Genomic DNA, 23,286 nt, shown 5'->3' with positions numbered 1-23,286 from the left:
CTAATAAGTCGTACATATTGGCTGAGTTACTGCAAAGAAAGGGCAAAATGAAAACACAGCTCTTACAGTCAAGGTTCTTAGGATCTTATTGAGATGAGCTCCTCAGAATCAGCCAAACTTCAAACTTGGAGAGCACGGCCCCCAGTCTGCCAAGTCTGCCCAAGACTACTGACACCAACTGCAAGCAATTAGGGTCCAACTACAAAGTTAGCAGAAAGAGCTCACCCAAGACCACTGTCACGTGTGACAACTGCATGTTTGGAGGGTTCCCAAAACCACCCTCAGGCTCGTAATTCTCTAGAGGGACTCACAGAATTCACGGAAAATACTCATGGCTACAATTTATTATGTTGGAAAGGAGACAGATTAAAATCAGCCAAAGGAAGAGACACATGGGGCAGAATCTAGGAAGGTTTCAAAAGGGACGCTTCCATTGTCGTCAGGACACATTACATTACCTTCCCGGCATCCATGTGTGATGGTACACGTGGAGCACTGCCAACCCAGGATGCTCACCTGAGCCTTGTATCCAGAGTTGTTACTGTGGTTTCATTACACTGGCATGACTGATTGATTGATTTCCCATGTGGTCTAACTCAGTCTTCAGGTGGACTGGTACTGTGTGACCCAAAGCCCCTGCCCTGAATCACATGGTTGATCTTTCTCTTGCAACCAGCTTGGACCATATGACTATCAGGTACGGCCCATCCTACCCTAAGATCTTATGTGGCCAACCCTCACCATAACAAAGGCACTCCCAGTGAGTATGATGTTGTTTACCTCCCAGAAGCTCATGGAAAAGGACACACCTATCTTTGGGCAAGGTCAAATTTTTTACTACCCAAGCCTGACCTGAGAAGTGCTAAATTGTGAGGGTGGAAAGGGGCTAGTGTGAGCTTGGATGAACTAAATATCTGAAGAGCAATGGAAGGAACATGGAATGTTCTTAAACAACAGAACATTTTTAGGACCATAGAGTATTGGAGTTGAAAGAATTTGGGAGATTATTGCATTTCTTAATAAGAGCACTGCCATGCAGAAGTGGCCTTGTCTGGGTAACATGGTAGAAACACATGATAACTGTCTTTAAAGTGTGAGGGGCCCATGTGAGCAACAGGAATTATTTTTACCCCATATAATCCTAGAGAACAAAGCTAGTGGCCATGGGTTAGAAGTTATTAAAAAGAAGATTCAAGTTTAATAGAAGAAAGAGCTTTCTAATAATTGAGGCTATTCAGAATATTACACAGGCTGTACTGGGAGATGGTAAGTTCTCCCAAGTTAAAAATATTCAAGCAGAAAGCAGATCACCTGTTACCATGGCAGCGCTTTTATTAGGAAATGCAATAATCTCCCAAATTCTTTCAAGTCTAATACTCTGTGGCCCTAAAAAGAGTTTTCAATCTTGACAGAATTGTATTCTGGAATTAGTGGACTATTTCTTTCATAAGTCATTATGTGAATTACCTTGAAAATTTCTGATATCGTACCTGAGTGCCATGGCCTTGGCATGAATATACACTTCCTGAGCAGAACTTAAGAATGAGAATATCTGGAGTAATTCAGATTCTGCTAATTCTGCATGGTTGTCACGGAGATGAGGTTCATTGTTCTAGGTAAGAAGGAATGATAAATGGGTAATAAAAGTTTCATGGGACACATATAAGTGAACTCATGTTTTATATCCACTTCAGTCATTGCAAGCGAGTCTTGTTCAATGAGATCAAAGCAGATTGGTTAGGATTTTGACTTGAAACCTTCTGTTATTTATAAATTGGAGTTACATCATATATTTCTCCTAAAAGATTCTATTGAGACTGTTTGCTGTCTACAGCTGGTCTTTCTCAAGAACTAGGTTGAATTGCCATGAATTTTATCTTATTCAGATAAATAAAATGCTGGTATCTAGGATCCAGTAGATTCATGTGGCCCAAATTTCAACCAGACTTCATCCTCCTCTGTGTACAGTGGCAACTATTAAAATCATAACAGAGACTTGTTGGCTCCAGCCCATAGTTGCAACGTAAAACCTCCACTTGGTGCAAACTCTTTCCATCCAGTATTTTCTGATGTCCCTGAGAGCTCTCATGAATGCTCATCACACGTCTCCTCCTGGAAACAACTGCTGCTTCACCAAGAATTGCAGGCCCCACGGGGAACCATCACTTCTGTCCTGCCTGTCACTGGGCACAGCCACCAACGTTCCAGAGCCATCATGGTGCCAGCCCCAAATGACCAGGATGGTGTGGGGAAGAACACGTCTCTCCCGCATATTATCCTGCCTCAGAGGCATCTCAAATGATGCTGCTTGCACCTCAGGGTTCTACAGTGTTTCATAAAAGAGATCGATGAGCAAATAAATAGATTAACTTCATGTTCTCTCAATGGTTCAAGGCCTCTGCCAACCAGCAGTCTTAGGATAAGCAAGACATGACCTCATAATAGGAGGTGTGCTGGTTGGATCACAAAGGCTGGTCCTTCAGCCAGAGTGGGTGGTTCTCTGCAGGGTCCTCTTCTAAGCTCTCCTTGATGAGACAACTAATCATCGTGTACACTGCCGAATGACAGTGTTCGCAGAACCTCTAGCATGCATGCTGGCCTTGGCTATCTCTGCCAATACTTTACTACACAAGCCAGAGTCACCTTCATCGGAAGACTTGAGAACTTGGCTTCTCTATCCCACGAATGTTATGGAGTCATTTTCCCAGCATCCTGCAGGACAGACCTGCTTATGCCATTTGCAGTACAAACAAAGTACTATCTATCTGAAATTGAGCAGCAAGTGCTTTAACTTCACGTACCTCTCCTTCTGAAAATGCCATCAGGATAGCTCAGCCCATACCAAGCTTCTGGTACTTCTCTAGTACCCCAAAGCAAGTAATTCATTCCCAAAGGCATTAGGCATCCTTGAAGGGAATGTTGCCAAGACAAGGCCAATTCTGCAGAGCAGCTACCTTCCCCAGAGGGGAGGCGTGTAAAGTCTTGCCTCAAACGTAGGAATGTTCAGGAAGCGGTCATGGACAGCGAGATCATCAAGTCCCTTAGGAATAAGTAAACTCAAATAAAATAAAGTGATTTTCCCTTTTGGAGGTATGTGTTTCAGTCTGGCGCAACTCAACACTGTCAGAAATAATAAAGACACTTACTTGAGACCTAGGAGACCCTTTGGGGCAGAATTGCCCTCAGCAGAGCTGGTGATGGTTTCCCTTGAGAACAGCCTTTCCCATGAGGGATAAGGAACTGCGGAGATGCTGCTCACCTTGGCCAGGAGCATTGGGCCAGGGATGATGGCTTGGGACCCTGGTCCCTGGCATCTCAGGCTGGTCTCCAAGGGTCACTGGTGACCTTTAAGGGGACAAAAGAAAAGGATCTTCACAGATGGTTGGCTGTAAATAGGAAGGAGGCAGGGTCAGTGGCGAGGAGGATATTTGAATAGTCAGCATGTATTTCAAAGCCGTGGTTCTGTCCCCCTCTGGTGTTGTTTCCTTCTCCTCTTCACTCTGCAGCCACCTCTTGGTGGTCAGAGGGTGAATGCAGGGCCCTGGGGTTTGGGGCCTAGGGCTGGGAGATCAGAACTCTTGGAGCTGGCTTGATACCTGGCAATCCTCATCCAGCATCTCCATCTCTCTACGACGCGTTCTAGCACACTGCAGGTGAAGTGGGTAGAGCGTGGGATGGTTACTGGAATCGATGCAGTTCCAGGGTGCTGTCCTTAAGAGTGCGAGTGGTACCAGTCAGTGTTCTCGGCATTTTAATATTAGTTGTTGTTGTCTTGGCTATCTCATGCGTGTAAGAATTCTGTGTGTGTAGTTTCCATCCTTAAATTCAACCAAGGTATTACTGTAAAAAAAGCAAGACAGGCCTGGCGCCGTGGCTCACGCCTCTAATCCCAGCACTTTGGGAGGCCAAGGAGGGCGGCTCATGAGGTCAGGAGATTGAGACCATCATGGCCAACATGGTGAAATCCCGTCTCTACTAAAAAATACAAAAAATTGCTGGGCGTGGTGGTGCACGCCTGTAGTTCCAGCTACTCAGGAGGCTGAGGCAGGGGAATCACTTGAACCCAGGAGGCGGAGGTTGCCGTGAGCTGAGATCACACCACTGCACTCTAGCCTGGGTAACAGAGCAAGACTTCGTCTCAAAAAAGAAAAAAAAAAAAGCAAGACAAAAACTCTCTCCCTTTTCTAGAAAAGAGCACGCCTGTGCGTATGGCTGGCTGTGTGCCTACAGTTCATGTGCCTGTTTCCGTTTTTGCTGCTCAAAGCCATGGATTGGTGTGTAGTCAGGACCTGCATTCTCTGCTTGGTGGTTCAGTGTCTGGGATGATACTGTTTCACGGTTACTCTAGAGCAGAGGTCAACAAACTTCTTATGCAAAGGAGCAGGTAGCGAGCATTTTTGGCTTTGTGGGCTACATAAGCTCTGTTATAACCACTCAACTCTGATTGTAGCACAAAAGTAGCCACAGACACTATGTAAACAAATAGATGTGGCTGTGTTTTAATAAAACTTTATTTACAAAAGCAGGCAGTGTGCCAGCTTGGGCCTGCAGGGCCCTGGTTGGTCAGCCCTGTGCCTGAGTGATACATGCTCTTTCATGCCTTTAAAAATGATTATTAAAGTGTGTTCATTATCCTGTTCTTTTTGTCCTTTTTCTTGTTTAATAAGTGTTCACTGATTTTAGAAAGACATTTTTCTAAAAATCTGGGGTTTTTTTTTTATTTTTTTTTTGTTTTTTTTTTGACACAAGGTCTTGCTCTGTCACCCAGGCTGGAGTGCAGTGGCGCAATCTCGGCTCACTGCAGCCTCTGCCTCCTGGGTTCAGGTGATTCTCCTGCCTCAGCCTCCTGAGAAGCTGGGATTATAGGCGCGCGCCACCATGCCCAGATAATTTTTGTATTTTTAGTAGAGATGGGGTTTCACCATGCTGGCCAGGCTGGTCTCAAACTCCCAATCTCAGGTGATCTGCCCGCCTCTCAAAATGTGGGGATTACAGGCGTGAGCCACGGTGCCCAGCATAAATTTATTTTCAAAGGCAAGTGTGATCAGTGTAGGCAGGGAGTGAAACATGTATGCGTAAACACAGCTACTTGAAAGAGCGGTGCGGTCCTTCCTCAGGCCCCCGTCAGCTCTGCTCCGTCCCCAGTCCCTTCCTGTGCCTGCCCAACCTGTCCTCCATAGCCAGGGCCCCCCAACCCAAACCCCTCCAGGCACCACCTCCCTCCATCCCTCCCGCCTGGCTCTGGGGAGGGGGTGGCCAGCGGCCCTGCACGCTTCTTCCTCTTTTCTCTTCCTCTCTCTTCAGACTTGATGCAAAGAGTGGGCTAAGTCTGTGCTGACTGTTGCCCTGGAAACTCTTTTGAACCTTTCTCTTTCCCTCCAAAGATTCCGAGTTCCTCCTCCAGTTTGCAGCCTTCAGTACCCTGCCCCTTCCCTCCCCTGCCCTCCCTTACTTGGTTGTCTTCATTCCAAGTTAAATGATCATCATGAGGTTGGGAAAGCCGCAGCTTTCTATGCACCATGTTTTACTCCCCATAGGACATCTTTTAGAGTCCGTAGAGGCCCACATGAAGGGCTCACCAGCAGCTCTACCGGTTTGCTTTCCACAAGGAGAGCTAAAATGCCGGTTGCTAAGCAACATACACGCCGCTGCTTCTTTCCACAATGTAGACTTAAAAAAATCGCCGTAAACATTTTACCATATGATTGAGTCATGGGTGGGGAGTCGCGGAAATACACAGGGCAGGCGGTTCGCTCTCATGATGTTCTCTCTCAATTCTGTCTTTGGTCTGTCTTCCTGGGTAATGTCACATGGAGACCCAGGGGATCTGCCGTCAGCTGTGTGCAGTGGGTTAACAAGACGACGGGGAACTTCAGAGTGCAGGCAGTCCTCATCTTTTGCAGATTCTGTATTTGCACATTCACCTACTCACTGAAATGCATTTGTAACCCCAAAATCAATACAGCAGTTTCACAGTCATTCTCCGACACGGGCAGAGGGGTGAAGATACTGAGTCGCCAGGTGCACGCGTTCCCCGCCGAGGTGGAGTGTGCAAAGCTCTGCCTTCGCGTTTGGCTCTCATATCGTGCACATGTGTCCTTTTTGCAGTCTCCTTAGCACTGTGTTTTTCATATTTCTGTGCTTTCTGGTGGTTTTTTTTTTTGCTGTAAACGGCCCCCAAGAATGGTGCTGATGTCCTACTTAGGGTCCCTAAGCACAGGAAGGCTGTGATGTGCCTTATGGAGAAAATCCGTGTGTTAGATACGCTTCTTTCAGGTAGGAGCTGAAGTGCTCATGGGGGTCTAGTGTTAACCAATCAAGAATACACACACCCAGAAAAAGGAAGAGGAAGTGCACAGGGCAGCCAGCTTGATGTCACCATGTTACATCCTTTTATCCGGTCTTTGGTAAGTTTTCTTTTCTTTTTTTTTTTTGAGACAGAGTCTTGTTCTGTCACCCAGGCTGGAGTGCAGCGGCGCGATCTCGGCTCACAGCAAGCTCCGCCTCCCGGGTTCACGCCATTCTCCTGCCTCAGCCTCCTGAGTAGCTGGGAATACAGGTGCCCGCCACCACGCCCAGCTAATTTTTTGTATTTTTGGTAGAGACGGGGTTTCACCGTGTTAGCCAGGATGGTCTCGATCTCCTGACCTCATGATCCACCCACCTCGGCCTCCCAAAGTGCTGGGATTACAGGCATGAGCCACTGTGCCCGGCCGGTCTTTGGTATGTTTTCTTGGGGACTTACACAGGGTCACGTGGAGATACAGGGGGATGCGCCTTCGGCCCATCTGTATGTGGGGCCACTCTGGAAAGTGCTAAGGTAACAGCTATAGTACATGAGGAAGCCATGGAAGAGATGAAAAGTGGCTGAATGTGTGGATTCATCAGATGATGAGAACATTTAATGTAATAGATAGCATTGGTGTGAGGCTAGACACCAAAGAAATTTACAATCATGTTACCCAAGGGAAGGAAAGTATTAAACCCTTCTTGGCTAGTGTTTTATTTTAAAGAAATACCAAATATAATTCATTATTTTGAAGAAACATATTAAATAAAGCATCTTATTAACAAGGTTATGTATTGACCAGTTGAAGAAACTTTTGTCATCAGAGGTTCACAGAAACCTAAACCATATGTTAGGTTGGTGCAAAGGTAATTGAAATGGGCCAGATGCAGTGGCTCACACCTGTAATCCCAGCACTTTGGGAGGCCGAGGTGGGCGGATCGCCTGAAGTCAGGAGTTCGAGACTAGCCTGGCCAACATGGGTGAAACCCCGTCTCTACTAAAAATACAAAAAATTAGCTGGGTGTGGTGGCGCGCGCCTGTAGTCCCAGCTACTCCGGAGGCTGAGGCGGGAGAATCCCCTGAACCTGGGAGGCGGAGATTGCAGTGAGCCGAGATCGTGCCGTTGCACTCCAGCCTGGGCAACAGAGCAAGAGTCTGTCTTAGGAAAAAAAGAAAGGAAAAAAAAAGTAATCGAAATGACAAAAACCGTAATTACTTTTGCACCAAACTGTATTTCCCCTAAGAACAATGGCCCAGTATTTACAAATTCAGTGTTCACAAATATTTTATAGAACACAGCTACCATGAATAACAAGAGCTGACTGTATATGATCACAACCTAACTGAGCAGAACTCACCCTCCACTGCCCATATTGAAGACAGAGCCCAAGACGCATCCAGGTGCAGTGTCTCTGCTAAGAATGTGTGCCGGGAATGGGACCTGGCTTCCTCGTCGAGTGCGGCTGTCCATGGATTTCTGCTAGACAGATAACGTTTTGAAGGAGTCAAACTTTCACAGCTCCTGCTCCTCCTCCTCTATATCCCTTACCTCGCCACTTTCATCACTGGTCATTTTGCTGGAAGGGAAGCCCTGGTATATTCTTACATTGCTCTGGAAGTGAGCCTTAGCCCAGCGTCGCCAAACTTACACCTTAATTGATCCCAGATGAGAAGGAAAAGCTATTGCTCTTACCCCACAGTCTTCCCTCCCTGAGGCCAGAAGCAGGTCACGTGAAAAATGGTCTGCTCTCTGCTGACAGTGGCCTGAGTCTCCCACAGTGTCTGCTGAGCTGGATAGTCCCTCTCCAGGGAGCTTTGCAGGGGATGGATGATGAGACATGGACATGGGGACGAATTCCTCTCATCTGGAATCGCAGACACGGCATAGAGATATGAGCATGCGGCATGGGAAATAGGCTTCCTCAGCCTTCAGGATCAGGGAACATGCCAGAGATGCAATGACATTTGGCAGCAGTTGAGAGTATGAGTGCTGTTGATGAAATAAACAGAGGCCTTTAAAAGCAAGGCAGGAAAAATGTTGGGACGAGTACAGGAACAGAAAAACAGCCATTTCTCCAGGTCCATTCAAAGACTTAGCAACGCTCCCTGCAAACCCCAGGGCCTCATTATCACCACTCAGGGCAGTGGCCCCGCACAGCACCTGCACAGTTGCCAGAGGAGGCCTCTCTATAGGAAGTGCTGCTTTCTGTTGTGGATAGAGTGACTGGCTGGGCCTCTCTCTGTGTTTCTCCCCTAGTCTTCAGGAATATGAATGCCTTTTCCTTCAGTGCTACTAGGTGCAAATATGCGAGTTAAGGGACAATGCCAATAAAGTAGCCGCAGTTTCCTGGCTAAAGGAACTGTGCAGGTATTAAAAACCCACAGATCCTCAATCCAGGTTCGTGGCAGGGGGACTCCTTTTTGTTGCAAGATTGTCTGTGTGTGGAAACCCCGGAGAAAGGCCACACGTGCAGTTAGCATGCCGAGTCACCAGGCACAAAGCCCTTTCTCCTGATCCCCTCCTCGTTTCTATTCCCAGGCCTCATTATGTGTAATGTCATAGACACACACGCCCAGGAACATCCCATCACAGCCAGGACAGACGCGCCAAGGGAGGTGCTTTGCACAAATTCCATCTTGGAGTTAGAAGCACTTGCTCGGTGCTTGCCAACTACAAATAGCCCCATGCTGGAAAATGATGCTAATTAGTATGCCATTAAAAAGGGGGGGGGACCACCACCCACAACAAAATGGCCGTGTGCAGGCCTGAAGCCCTGCCCTGAGGGCCAAAGGGAAGCATGGCCGCTAATGCAGCCTAATTCACTTTGTTTGGCAGGGAGAGCAAGCTCGCCATGTTGCTGCGGGAGTCTCTGGGGAACATGAACTGCCGTACCACCATGATCGCGCACATCTCGGCCGCGGCCGGGAGCTACGCGGAGACCCTGTCCACCATCCAGATTGCTTCGAGAGTCTTGAGGATGAAGAAAAAGAAGACGAAGGTAAGGAGCTCGCGGGGTGGGGGGGTGGTGGATGAGGGAGCCTTTGGAGCCGTGCCCTGGAACAGAGTCAGAAAAAGCCAAATCAACGTTGCCAATACCCCAGCATCAGGAGATGTGACTTGGAGCTGACAACACGTGGCTCAGGGTCCACTTTGGGGCAGGGAAACCTTGGGGCTGATACACAGTCATGTCACCTCCCCACACCTGGTGCTGGCCCTGGTCACCCAGCCTGGACCCCTGACCGGAAGCACTTGGTCCGCTTTAGAGAGTATAAATGGATTGCTACCTCAAGAGGAAAAACGTTGGAGGGATGGAAAATATTGTTTTTCTCATGCATGGCCTTGGTCCTGTGTAGGTGGAGACTGTGTCCTTCGAGGGCTTGGCGCCAAAGAGGTTCTCAACTCCCTGCTCTCAGGGCCCCTCCCCTGCTGCATGTCCAGGAGTCACTCCCTGGCTGCTGCTTTTGTCCTGGCAATTCAGTGGTTTCTGGGTGATACTGAGTCTGCTGGACATCGCTGGGCTCATTTTCTCAGGCAGAGGCCAAGCCAGGATGGTGGCAGGGTGGCAAGTACTTGAGAAAACCATCATGATCGTGGCCACTCCGTGGCAGGGGCAGCTGCTGAGGTGGGGGCTTTTTTTCCCCCTTCTCCGTTTTGTACCTTTTTTATCTTTAAATAGCGTTTCTTAACCAGTGTTCCACGGCACAGGGTGCCAAACATTGGTGAGCCAGCAGCCCTTAGCTGGTCAGTCAGGGCCTGGATGGTCACCTCCTTTCCTGAGCAGCTGTTTCCCCAGCGTGCCACACGGGGCTTCCCCTTCACAAATGCAGTGGTGATGTGACACCGGGCGCACGGGCATGGCACCCCGAGTGGCCCACGTGCGGGAGGCCAACGGGGGTGGCTGTCAGTAGCCTGTGTCGTCAGGGGCCTTCACCACTTGCCGCACACAGCTGGGCTCCCGGGGAAACTGCCACGGAAAGGCCACCACATTAACTGCTGTCTCACTCACAGTACACATCCAGCTCCTCCGGCGGGGAGAGCTCCTGTGAAGAAGGCCGCATGCGCAGGCCCACCCAGCTGAGACCCTTCCACACCAGGGCCACGGTGGACCCTGACTTCCCCATCGCTCACCTGTCCAGCGACCCTGACTACTCCTCCAGCAGCGAGCAGTCCTGCGACACCGTCATCTACATCGGGCCCAACGGCACGGCCCTCTCTGACAAGGAGCTCACCGACAACGAGGGTCCCCCAGACTTTGTCCCTATCGTGCCAGCCCTGCAGAAGACCCGGGGCGACAGCCGGCCCGCAGAGGCAGGAGAGGCTGCAGCCAGCAAGTCAGAAAGGGACTGCCTGAAGTGCAACACGTTTGCCGAGCTGCAGGAGAGGCTGGACTGCATCGACGGCAGCGAGGAGCCCAGCAGCTTTCCTTTCGAAGAACTGCCTGCTCAGTTCGGGCCAGAGCAGGCAAGCAGAGGCCCCCGGTTAAGCCAAGCAGCGGGGGCAAGCCCACTCTCTGAGTCTGATAAGGAAGATAATGGGTCTGAAGGTCAGCTGACCAACAGAGAAGGCCCTGAACTCCCAGCCTCCAAGATGCAGAGGAGTCACTCACCTGTGCCCGCCGCAGCACCTGCCCATAGCCCCAGCCCGGCCTCACCCAGGAGCATCCCGGGCAGCAGTAGCCAGCACAGCGCCTCCCCACTCGTGCAGAGCCCCAGCCTCCAGAGCAGCCGGGAGAGCCTCAACTCCTGCGGCTTCGTGGAAGGCAAGCCCAGGCCCATGGGCTCCCCCCGGCTGGGCATCGCCAGCCTGTCCAAGACCTCGGAGTACAAGCCACCCAGCTCTCCTTCCCAGAGATGCAAAGTCTACACCCAGAAGGGGGTCCTGCCGTCTCCCGCTCCACTGCCTCCCTCGAGCAAGGATTCCGGCGTGGCGTCTAGTGAGTCCTCGCTGCAGCCCGAGGTGCGTACGCCCCCGGTTGGAATGAGCCCCCAGGTTTTGAAAAAATCCATGTCTGCTGGGAGCGAAGGCTTCCCGGAAACTCCTGTCGATGATGAGCAGCAGGCAGCTACTCCTTCCGAGTCCAAGAAGGAGATCCTGAGCACCACGATGGTGACGGTGCAGCAGCCACTGGAGCTGAACGGTGAGGACGAGCTGGTGTTCACGCTGGTGGAGGAGCTGACCATCAGCGGGGTCCTGGACAGCGGCCGCCCCACCAGCATCATCAGCTTCAACAGCGACTGCTCTGTGCAGGCCCTGGCCTCGGGCTCGCGGCCCGTCAGCATCATCAGCAGCATCAGCGAGGACCTGGAGTGCTACTCCAGCATGGCCCCCGTCTCCGAGGTCAGCATCACACAGTTCTTGCCCCTCCCAAAGATGAGCCTGGATGAGAAGGCCCAGGACGCAGGGAGCAGACGCTCTTCCATCAGCTCCTGGCTGAGCGAGATGAGCGCGGGCAGTGAGGGCGAGCAGTCGTGCCACAGTTTCATAGCTCAGACGTGTTTTGGGCACGGGGAGGCAATGGCAGAACCTGTGGCCTCGGAGTTTGTCAGCAGCCTCCAGAACACCGCTGTGGTGTGCAGAGAGAAGCCCAAGGCCAGCCCCGACAACTTGCTCATCCTGTCTGAGATGGGAGATGACTCTTTCAACAAAGCAGCCCCCATCAAAGGCTGCAAAATATCCACAGTGAGCAAGGCCATGGTCACCATCTCCAATACGGCCAATCTGAGCAGCTGCGAGGGGTACATCCCCATGAAGACCAATATCACAGTTTACCCCTGCATTGCCATGAGCCCCCGGAACATCCAAGAGCCCGAGGCCGCCACTGCCACCCCCAAAGCAGGCCCCACATTAGCCCAGTCCCGGGAGAGTAAGGAAAACAGTGCAAAGAAAGAGATGAAATTTGAGGACCCCTGGCTGAAACGAGAAGAGGAAGTGAAAAAAGAGAATGCTCATCCCAGTGAAGAAGGGATGATGAGGTGTGAGACTGCCACGGGCCCCTCGAATGCTGAGACCAGAGCAGAGCAGGAGCAGGACGGAAAGCCCAGCCCGGGAGACAGGCTCAGCAGCAGCAGCGGAGAGGTGTCCGCCTCCCCGGTCACTGACAACTTCAGGAGGGTCGTGGATGGGTGTGAGATGGCCCTGCCTGGTTTGGCCACCCAGAGCCCCGTGCATCCCAACAAAAGCGTCAAGTCCAGCAGCCTTCCCAGGGCCTTTCAGAAGGCCAGCCGGCAGGAGGAGCCGGACAGCCTCTTCTATTACTGCGCTGCTGAGAGCAACGGGGTGGGTGCAGCCTCGGGCACCCAGCCCTCCAAGGCTACCCTGGAGAGGAAGGTGGCTTCCCCCAAGCACTGTGTTCTGGCTCGGCCCAAAGGGACTCCCCCTCTGCCCCCTGTCCGAAAGTCCAGCCTGGACCAGAAGAACCGGGCCAGCCCTCAGCACAGTGCCAGCAGCAGCGGCACCAGCAGCCCCCTGAACCAACCAGCCGCCTTCCTGGCGAGCCTCCCAGACGAGCCTAGCGGCAAGACGAAGGACGCCAGTAGCAGCAGCAAGCTCTTCAGTGCCAAGCTGGAGCAGCTGGCCAGCAGAACCAACTCCCTGGGCAGGGCGACGGTCAGCCACTACGAATGCCTCTCCCTGGAGCGGGCCGAGAGCCTGTCCTCCGTGAGCTCCCGGCTGCACGCAGGCAAAGACAGCACCATGCCCCGCGCGGGGAGGAGCCTGGGCCGCAGCGCCGGGACCTCGCCTCCCAGCTCCGGGGCCTCGCCCAAGGCCAGCCAGTCCAAGATCTCCGCCGTGAGCAAACTCCTCCTGACCAGCCCCAAAGCGCGCAGCCTGTCCACCTCCACCACCAAAACCCTCAGCTTCTCCACCAAGTCCCTGCCGCAGGCGGTGGGCCAGAGCTCCAACTTGCCCCCCGGTGGGAAGCACATGTCCTGGTCCACGCAGTCCCTCAGCAGGAACAGGAGCTCGGGCCTGGCCTCCAAGCTTCCCCTGCGGGCCGTCAATGGGCGCATCTCAGAGCTGCTGCAGGGTGGCGCGGGCGCCCGGGGCTTGCAGCTGCGGGCCGGGCCCGAGGCGGAGGAGCGCGGGGGGGCTCTGGCCGAGGACAAGCCCGCGGCCGCGCACCTGCTCCCGTCGCCCTACAGCAAGATCACGCCCCCGCGGCGGCCCCACCGCTGCAGCAGCGGCCACGGCAGCGACAACAGCAGCGTGCTGAGCGGGGAGCTCCCGCCGGCCATGGGGAAGACGGCCCTGTTCTACCACAGCGGCGGCAGCAGCGGCTACGAGAGCATGATGCGGGACAGCGAGGCCACCGGCAGCGCGTCCTCAGCGCAGGACTCCACGAGCGAGAACAGCAGCTCCGTGGGAGGCAGGTGCCGGAGCCTCAAGACCCCGAAGAAACGCTCCAATCCAGGTAGGCGGCTGGGCACAGGGACGCGGGTGAGGAGGGCGGCAGGTGGGCGAACTGCCCAAACCCCACTGCCAGGGTGTCCCGTGCCCGTGGGGAGAGGGCGTCGAGGCCTGGCCTCTCCTTTCCCACGGCCCGGCACCCTGCAGGGCTCCGCCAGGGACATCACCGCGGAGGGTTTCTCTGTGAGAAACTGCCCTACTGTGTGCCGTCATCAGGCTTAGGGCTGAGAATCCCTTGGTGCTCAGCAGGGTGGAAAGGCGAGGGCCCGGATGCAGATGGCAGCATGACCCACACCTGCTCGCTCTGGGGGAAGCCTGGCTCTTCGCCATCCATTCCCTCACCCCTGCCCCTCTGCTCAACAACCAAGGATCCTCTGGACAGGTTACAGCCTGTTGAGGGATCAGGTGAGGGTACCTACCCTCGTGACCTGGTGGCTTCAGAAGCCCCTCCTGTGAGGTTGGTGGCCTGCAAGACTCTGGCAGCCTCTCTCAGGGATGTGGGATAACGCACAGATTGTCCCATTGAAAGTGGAATGGCGAGGCCCTTCCTCCACCTCCACCCCAAACATATTTGTGGACAGTCATGTTTGCACCCCTGCCACGGGGCCTGCAGTGCCCCCCACCACACATACCATGATGCCTGAAATGCATGATTTTGGAGAAAGTATTTGCCATTTCTTTTTTTCCTTTTTTTGAGACAGTCTTACTCTATCGCCCAGGCTGGAGTGCAATGGCGTGATCTTGCCAAACTGCAACCTCTCCTTCCTATGTTCAAGCGATTCTCCTGCTTCAGCCTCCTGAGTAGCTGGGATTACAAGCGTGCACCACCATGCCTGGCTAATTTTTCTATCTTTAGTAGAGACAAGGTTTTACCATGTTGACCAGGCTGGTCTCGAACTCCTGACCTCAAGTGATCCACCCGTCTCAGCCTCCCAAAGTGCTGGGATTACAGGCGTGAGCCACCATGCCCAGTCAGTCTTTGCCATTTTTAAGAATCTCCTATCAAAAGGCACGTACTCCAGAATAATTAATATATAAAGCCCACAGACTTGTTAATTGGAGTCGTGGGTGGCACATGACAGTAAGTTATGATGGGCAAGGAGAAGAGGACCCAGGTCAGAGCTGGTGGCCCTGGAGGTCTTGGGGTAGGTGAAATGAAAGGGTGGTAAGGAGAGAAAAAGACAGACAGAGGCAAACGTTCCCAAGAACAACTGAAGCTACTTGAGAATTTTGCCTGGAATCATCTCTGCTCTTAAGTGGCTTCCAAAGAAATTACCCCTGCTCATTCTTTAAGGGCTTAAAAAAAATAAATGAAATTTACGCAGAACCCCACGTGCAATTCTGTGGCTTGGTTGAAGCCAGGGCGGCCGGGTTCCTGCCCTCCTGGCCTGTCTCTCCCCTCCCGCTGCCCTTCTGTGCAACACTAGGCTCTTCACATGCTCTCAGAAGCCAGGTCCCTGCAGGGATCTGTGCCTGCAGCATATGTGGAAGTAAAAGATGGGGTGAGACACAGATGGAGGGCTTCCCCTTTCCTACTGCTCCAGCAACTGCCCCACAGGCTTGTTCTCTGTCATGGGGTGGCTTCTTCCTGTTCTCCCACCACAGGCGAGCACAAACTCTGGAATGTTCCAAATGTAAGGGCTGTGGTCAGTGAACATTATAAACCATTCCTCTTCCTAGAATCAAAGAAATCCACCTTAAAGGATGGTGTAGTTATGCAGATGTAGTTTTATGATATAGACAGCCCCATCCGCTCACCTCATCACAGATCACAGAACTTGGCCATGGGGATGTTAGGCTCTAAGCATGGTAGGGAATCATCCTGGCTGTCAGTACCTTGACATCTTTATTTGCCGGGGGGGTATGCTTCAGTCTTTGATACGCTTTGACTCTGCTTCACTTCACCCCTCAATCTTGGTGACAGCACTTGGAGCAGAACCCCATTTAAGACAAGTTGAAAAGGAAGAGCCATTCCGTGTAACATAGCAGCTGCTGTGTCTTATGGCCAGGGCCAAGGGCATTGAAACGTATTGATGAGAGTAAAAATAACAAGCAGGAAAGCATCTGCCGGCCTTCCCAGTACCTGGTTAATGAACTCTTGTTATTCTAATCCACGCAGCCTCGGTCTTCAAAGTCCAGATGACTGTGTGGCATTGGCCACGTGGCCACGTGTGTTTCAGTGTCCCACAGTGCTTTCATGGACTCAAATTTAGTGCCTTGCGTCTACCAGTCCATTTCATTATTTCCGTGGCTTTCACAGGTTTTTGTTTTTTTTCCCAAGACTTTTATTTTTTGGTTTGGCGGTTACACTGGAGTAAAGAGGAAGAACAATGATGAAAAAACAAACGTGTGAAGTGACTGCTTGGCGAGCAGGCAGCAGGCTCTGCATACGCCCTTGCTCTGGGCTAAGTGCTTTCGTAAATGCTGTCCTCTAGGAGCCTCTGGTTAGGTAAGGCTATTGGAGGAAAACAGTGTAAAATTAAAATGCCAGGGCAGGTGCTAGAAATGGATTTCATGTGGAATGTCAAGAGCAGAAGACTTTTGTGATGAGCTGCTGTAGATCCAGGCTCCATGATGGATGTGGCAGTGGAGATGTGCTGGTTTCAGGTTAGGTGACCTTGTCTTGCTTATTTATGATTATTATTAAGAGAAACGGTGGCTGTCAGACATGATCAGCATAAATCAAAAGCAACTTCTTTAAGAGAAGCTATAAAACTCCTCCAAGGAAATTCCTAACTAGATGGCTAGAGTTTACAATTATGAGAGGTGTTTGGAACCAGAGAGGAGACATCTTTTGTCTGAGATGGCTTTTGAATTTGGAAAATTTTAATGCTTATTTCCTTAGTAAAAATGAACTAGAATTATTGGGAAAATAACCTTGACCTCTCTGATTCCTTGGTAGTACATGTAACAGCAGAAACGACCAAATATCACCGTGGTTCCTTCTTGTCTTCTCATTCTTGGAGGTCCATGTTGCTGAGGAGTGCGCAGCATTGGGCTTGTTCCACCGGCCATAGCAGGGTGCAGTGAATTAAGTTAGAAAGCAGGAGGAAGCTTAGAATCTTGAGCTGTGTGACCTTTGGGGAATAACTGTCCTCTTTGAGCTTCAATTTTCTCATATGCAAGTAAAACGAGAAGATTGATAGATAATAGCCATGGTCTCTCTGCTGCCCACATCATATGAGACTATGCAGATAATTTAAATAATGTTATGGTCATGTGATGTCTTTTCCTTAGAGCAATCTGTAGTCAGTGGGGTTTATTTTCAGTTGTTCGACATTGACCAGGTATCTTCTGTGCTCTTAGAGCTTGGTGATAGTTTCTGGTGTGTGGGTGGAGGTGGAGGCAGCCGGCACAGGGGACAAGGCCACTGTAAGAAGTTTGTAATCTAATTGGAGAGAAAGGGTGAAAAGCGTGGAATAGAGAACAGTGAACTGAGTGCATTCCCACATGCTGAGTGGGGTAGTGAAGGCCCAAGTGGAGAGAGCATTTAGATAAAGCAGGATCCTGCAAGGCAAAGGCTGCAGAGAAACGTCGGGATTGAGCTTGGTCCGGGAGGGTGCTTACATCGGGACAGGCAGAGAGGGCGCAGGGCATCGAGGCTGAGGCAGGAATGGGACCGCAAGCTCCCAGCGGCAAGAGCCTGGCCTGTGGGCAACACAGCGAGATTAACTCAAGGAGGGACCGTCCCAGCAAGCAGAGCAAGACGCTAGCAAACGCAAGCCACAGTCACACCCGGAACAAACGCAAGCCACAGTCACACCTGGAACATCTGGGAACTATAAGAACAGTACACATTATTCTATATTCTACATAGTTCTAAAAGAATATCAATATATTATTGTTGTTGGCAATGGGGAGTCATTATAGGCTCTTGACCAACAACGTGATAAGGTGAGAGAAATGATGTTGCTTTTATTGATGGATTTTCATTGCTTCATCCACAGCTCCTTGCCAGCCCCTCTATGGTCAGCAAGATGAAATTGTGTATAGCCCAGAGCCAAGAATGAGCCCAGGAGGGAAGGGAATGTCTGTCCTGGCCAGTGCACATAATCAGCAGCTGAGGATGTCAATCCGTGATACACAGTTGATGCCATAATTACGCCAGCTGAGCCCCTACCCTGAGCCCCCAATCCTCGCGCTACCCCGGCCCCTATCATCCATTATATGTTATGTCAATTCTATTTTCTTCCTCCAGTCTCTTACATTTCACCCTCATCCTGGTGTGTTACTTCCTTGGATTCTTTCCCTTGCTTTCCTTTTCTTGGACTGGATGGGGAAGTCTGACAGTTAGATGAGCACCTTGGTCTGAATTAAATTCATTCCCACCACAGGGAGGCTCAGCACCAGAAAAGCCCTGGAGTGAGGGAGGGTCTGCCTGAAGAGAAGCCCCTCAGGGAAGCATGGAGGTTCTGGAATGCTCCAGGCCTTGGCCCGCCTGGACATGAGCAAGGCCTGTTCTGCGCTCGACCCAGCCTGCTTGGTGCCCAGCACTGGGCTGGTGCAGGTTACTGTTGGATATTATTGGTTGATTCATTGATGGGCTGGTTGCTTGGTTGGCGGCACAGTCCTAAAAGTTTGCTCATGTTTATTTTCTGTGTATTTCTCATATCTTTTCCTGCTGGTGCTAAGTGCTTTAAGTGTTGAGTCTAGTCTGCTACTTTGTCATTCTAAGCCTCAGACCCTGTGCCGTTCTCTTGGTGCTGAGTCAACATTACTGACTGATGGGCCTGTCTTGTGAGTTGTGACTTGCACCTGTAGTGAATTGAGCTCCCAGGCTACCAGGTTCAGTTCCCAGGGCGCTGCACAAAAACTTCTGACTAATTGCTCCTCACCGAGGGCACCATGGTTTGCTCTGCCAACTTCTCCTATTCATTTGGTTCTCAGGCACATCCTGGTTTTGTTTTAATAAATTCAAGCAGCACAGTGGTCACTGGCTTAATGAAAACCAGAGGAAGGCGAGCCGCTTGCTGTCAGACTTCAGATTTCCAGAATGTTTCTAAGCGAACCAACCTAGAGCCAGTTGAGAATAGGTTAAGAATGAGAGCCTTTTTGAATACACAGTTGGGGAAAAAGGAGGAAAGTCATTGATTCTCTCAGACACCAAGGAAGCTCCTTAGAATAGAACCCCAAAGAGAGTAGGTGGCGCTGATGCTGTGAGGTGACACTGTGGTCCTAGGTGCAGCGTTCGGAATCGCGGAGAACATGGGAGGAAGCCCAGGCTCGGCATCGAGGAGAGCTTTGTGGCCCCGGAGAACCTGCCTCTTTCTCATCCCCAGCACGGGAGCACTTGCCTTTTCAGCTAAAACATGACAGCAGGCCACACAGCCAGCATCGTTCTTCATCGTGGAGCTGGCCCCTTCCTGGTCAACAAAATCACATGGATTGATTCACATTCTCTTTCTCTCTCTGCTCTGATATCTACAGTTCCTTTCAACATTAGTGCTTCATGCTTTTTTGACTGTCTTCCTAGTGCCTACTCTTTGAGTCAGAATGCAGACAGTGGGCGATGGAGCGAAAGCCATGCTGCAGGGCTCTCAGGAGCAGGAGTTTGGGAATGGGCAGAAGCATATTCCCCAGGGGGAGCTGAGAGGCCTCAGCACTCAGAACACCCATGTTTCCCAACACTTAACCTCAGCAGCAGCATCTGCAGACTCGTGTGGGGACTTCTGTCTGGACTCAGGGATGTTAAGAGTAGAAGGCCCAATGTCAGCTTCTCACGTGGGCTGTCAGCACCGCAGATGATACAGGAAGATGGACTGTGATGGGTCAGCGACCCCTCTGACTGCACGCAGCTGTCGGCCAGCCCTGGAACAGGAGGGCGAGGGGGTGGGCTCAGCCTCTGTTAGTGGGAGAGATCCTGGTTGGAAGTTTCACTGAAGTATCAGTGTTGACTTTCTCAGGTCAAATCTGGGCCATTTCATGTGGTAAATCCATGTTGGCAGGTATCAGCCCAAGCGTTTTGAACATGCTGCACTTGTACATGCCTGGACCAAATGCCAGGCTGATGAGCAGGGAGGGGTTGAGAAGCAGAAGGGAGCCCAACCCACCGGCATCAGCAGGAGGCTGGCCCTGGCTGTGGCTCCCCGATCAGACAGGCGGCATCCAATGGGGCACCGCACGACTCCCGCCCGGGTGGGGCTTCCCCTGTACCTTTCTTAGAGCTGATGGTCCCCTGACCCCACTCGCAGCCTGGAAGGAGGGGATCCCTGGCAGAGACCGGGCTTGGCAGAAAACTGGGCATCTGCTTGAGAGGTGGAAATGCTGGAGCATGCAGAAAATCTAAGAACCCTTATTTATATGGGGCCCCAGACCAAGACCCTCGGGTCAGTCTTTGCCCAGGGATGGCATAGCAGTACCATCACTTCCTGTGCCCTTTCCAGTAATGTGAGGGCACCATCTCTGCCCCTGAACTCCCTTCAGGCCACTTCACTCCATTTCCTCAGCCTGACCACATTACCCCTGCCCCAGTACTTGGCTTCCCTCACCATCACCTAAGTGAAGCTCACATGCACCACTGGAGGGAGACAGGCGTGGGGAGAGGGAGCCTCAGCTGGAGGTGCAGGAACTGAGTATCAATCTATTCACGGGATTGAGGTTCTGGTACCCAAATTCAGAGTTTTACGAAAATCCAAGACACTTGTTCATTCGTGTGCAGGAAAAAGGTATTCCTAGCCCCCAAACCACACCTAACTTGACAGTGGGCACTCACTTCACCTTGGGAGGGATCGATGTGGTGAGGAAGTTCAAGGTTGCTAGATGGCATGGAAAGGAGGCAATGGGAAGTAGATACCCGCCAGGATATTTCTGTGAAGCTGTTGTAGCCCAGTGAAATGTCACTCTCCAGGTGTTTTTACCTTCTCTACTCCCAGCTCACACGGTGCCCTGGCACGGGTATTGGCAGGACTCTCCAGGTGTTTTTCTCTACTCCCATCTCACACGGTGCCCTGGCATGGGTTTTGGCAGGAGATGGAGGGTGGCTCTTATCCAAGACATTTTCCCATCTGATCATATCCCATCCGTGGTAGCCAGGCTCCAAGATGGCCCCCATGGTCTCTGCCTCCTGGTATTCACACCCTTGTGTAGTCCCCTCCCGTATTTACCAGAGTTGGTCTCTGTCGAGTGAGATAAGGCAGAGTGATGGTATGTCACTTTCAAAAGTAGGTTATAAAAGACACTGCAGCTTCTGTGCTGGGTGCCCCTCTTGCTTTCTTGGGTCATTCCCTCTGGGGGATGCCAGCTGCCATGTCATAAATAGTCCTGTGTAGGAGAGGCCTGCATGGCAATGAACTAAAGCCTCCTGCCATGATGACATGAGTGAGCTTAGAAATGGAAGCTTCAGCCTCAGTCAAGCCTTCAGATGAGTGCAGCCCTAGCTGACAGCTTGCCTGCGACTCCGAGAGGCTCTGAGCCAGAACCACCTGGCAAAAATTGCTCCCAGATTCCCAACCCACAGGGATATGTGAGATAAATGTTTGTTGTTTTAGCCGCTGGGTTTGGGGTTTATTTGTTACACAGCAGCCATTTGGAAGCTAGAGTTGAGGCACACAAAAGCTAAACAGTTTGCCAACAGTCAGCTAGCTTGATCAGACTGATTTAAAAGAAAAAAACCCCTCTGATCTGGTCACTTCCCAGGGTAGGTGTCTCACGGTAAGGAGACAGACATTTGCTTTATTCCCGTGGTTGATGTTACTTAGTTTCATTAGTTGGGGCCTGCACTTTGTTGGAAACTAAATGCGATTGTGTATGTGTATACACAAGATCAAATCTGGGCTCTAAAAAGTGAGGTTTTGGCCGGGCACAGTGGCTCATGCCTGTAATTCCAACACTTTGGGAGGCTGAGGCAAGTGGATCACTTGAGATCAGGAGTTTGAGACCAGTCTAGCCAACATCGTGAAACCCTGTCTCTACTAAAAATACAAAAAATTAGCCGTGCGTGGTAGCGGGCACCTGTAGTCCCAGCTACTTGGGAGGCTGGGGCAGGAGAATTGATTGAACCCAGCAGGCAGAGGCTGCAGTGACCTGAGATCACACCACTGTACTCCAGCCTGGGCAACAGAGTGAGACGCCCTCTCAAACAAAGTGAGGTTTAACATGAAGCAAAAGGAGCTCGGAGCCCAGAGTTCACTTCATAGAGAAAATTAACACAGCAGTGAGTGTTCCTTGTTGTCTCCTGGAGGAGACATGCTTCAACTGACATCTGTTCATCAAAACTTCAGTCCCCTGTACCATGCAAGAGTTTAGTCTCCATTCTGGGAGCCATGTGCTTCACTAATACCCAGGGTCTCTTCTGCTGCGAAAGAAAGAGGATAGATACAGGGAGAGAACTAGCAGTCCTTGTCACAATGTGTGAAGCGTGTGAAATAGTACCAGGCACGTAACCAGTGCATGTCAGTGCTACTGCTGCTGTTATAAGCAAATAAAGAGTGTTTTCTGGAACTCCTGTAATGACATCAAACGCTAGGACCTTTTGACCTATCCATGCTGAGGATGCCCCCTAGGCTGCATGTTTTACAGGTGGAAACTAGGAGGCAGTTCTAAAGATTCCTCAGGGAGTTTGCTGAGCTAAAGCCCAAGTGTTGGTTTAGGGGAGTAAAGGTGGAGGTGGGTGGTGGGAAGTGGGAGTGTTTAGCCCTACCTCAGATCCTGGGCTGCTTGTCATGACCTCCTCTGTTATATCCACAAAATATTTAAAAGATTGAAATTCAGGCTTCAACTGAATTTCAGAGTGTAGTGGCTCACACTTGTAATCCCAGCACTTCGGGAGATTAAGGTGGGAGGATCACTTGAGGCCAGGAGTTTGAGGCCAGCCTGGGCAATATAGCAAGATGTCGTCTCTCAAAAAAAAAATTTAATTAGCTGGGTGTGGTGGTGTGGACCTGTTGTCCCAACTACTTAGGAGGCTGAGACAAGAGAATTGCTTGAGCCCAGGAATTCAAGGCTGCAGTGAGCTATGGATCGCACCACTGCACTCCAGCCTGGGCAACAGAGCAAGACCCTGTCTCAAAAAAAAAAAAAAATTGAAATTCAGAAAGACTAACTCTCTGGGCTTATCCCCCTCCTCAGGTTCTCAGAGACGGAGGCTTATCCCAGCACTATCCCTGGACACCTCTTCCCCTGTGAGAAAACCCACCAACACCACAGGCGTCCGCTGGGTGGATGGCCCCTTGCGGAGCAGCCCGAGGGGCCTTGGGGAACCCTTTGAGATTAAAGTCTATGAAATCGATGACGTGGAGCGCCTGCAGCGGCGACGAGGGGGCGCCAGCAAGGTGAGGCAGCCTCCTTCCCACCCCTGCCCACGTGGTGGCAGCTCCCCACCAAGCCTGAGCAGGCGCCAGGCAGGGCCCTGGGAAAGACAACTCAGACCCGGGCTTCCCAGCGGGCTTCTGGCATGGGTGGTGGGAAGGGGGCTTCTGTCCCAGCAAAGGGCCTTTGGACAGAGGCCTTGGAGAGAGCCCCATGTTTCTCTTCCTGAAATGTTTTAAGGGCTTCAAAGCCAGGGGTGGGGGGCTGGTGATCTTGGGGGCTTTTCTGGCTCCTTGAGGCTCCCCGTTTTAACCAGCCTTTGTCCAACTTGAACACCCACCAC

At 51.5% G+C, this 23,286-nt stretch overlaps 1 protein-coding gene across 2 annotated transcripts in view; it reads left to right on the top strand.

The window, feature by feature from the left end:
- The window catches only part of KIF26B (kinesin family member 26B), a 554,735-nt gene that overhangs the window by 520,802 nt on the left and 10,647 nt on the right, over positions 1 to 23,286 (top strand). For both annotated transcript variants that reach the window (XM_004028696.5, XM_055373932.2), the window contains 3 exons: positions 9,126 to 9,288; positions 10,299 to 13,701; positions 22,764 to 22,966. In XM_004028696.5, the coding sequence (XP_004028745.5) occupies positions 9,126 to 9,288; positions 10,299 to 13,701; positions 22,764 to 22,966 (3,769 nt within the window). The remainder of the gene's footprint in view (positions 1 to 9,125; positions 9,289 to 10,298; positions 13,702 to 22,763; positions 22,967 to 23,286) is intronic.

Source organism: Gorilla gorilla, chromosome 1 (genome assembly GCF_029281585.2).
Source record: "Gorilla gorilla gorilla isolate KB3781 chromosome 1, NHGRI_mGorGor1-v2.1_pri, whole genome shotgun sequence".
Taxonomy (NCBI): domain Eukaryota; kingdom Metazoa; phylum Chordata; class Mammalia; order Primates; family Hominidae; genus Gorilla; species Gorilla gorilla.
This window is presented reverse-complemented; position numbering and strand designations above follow the sequence as displayed.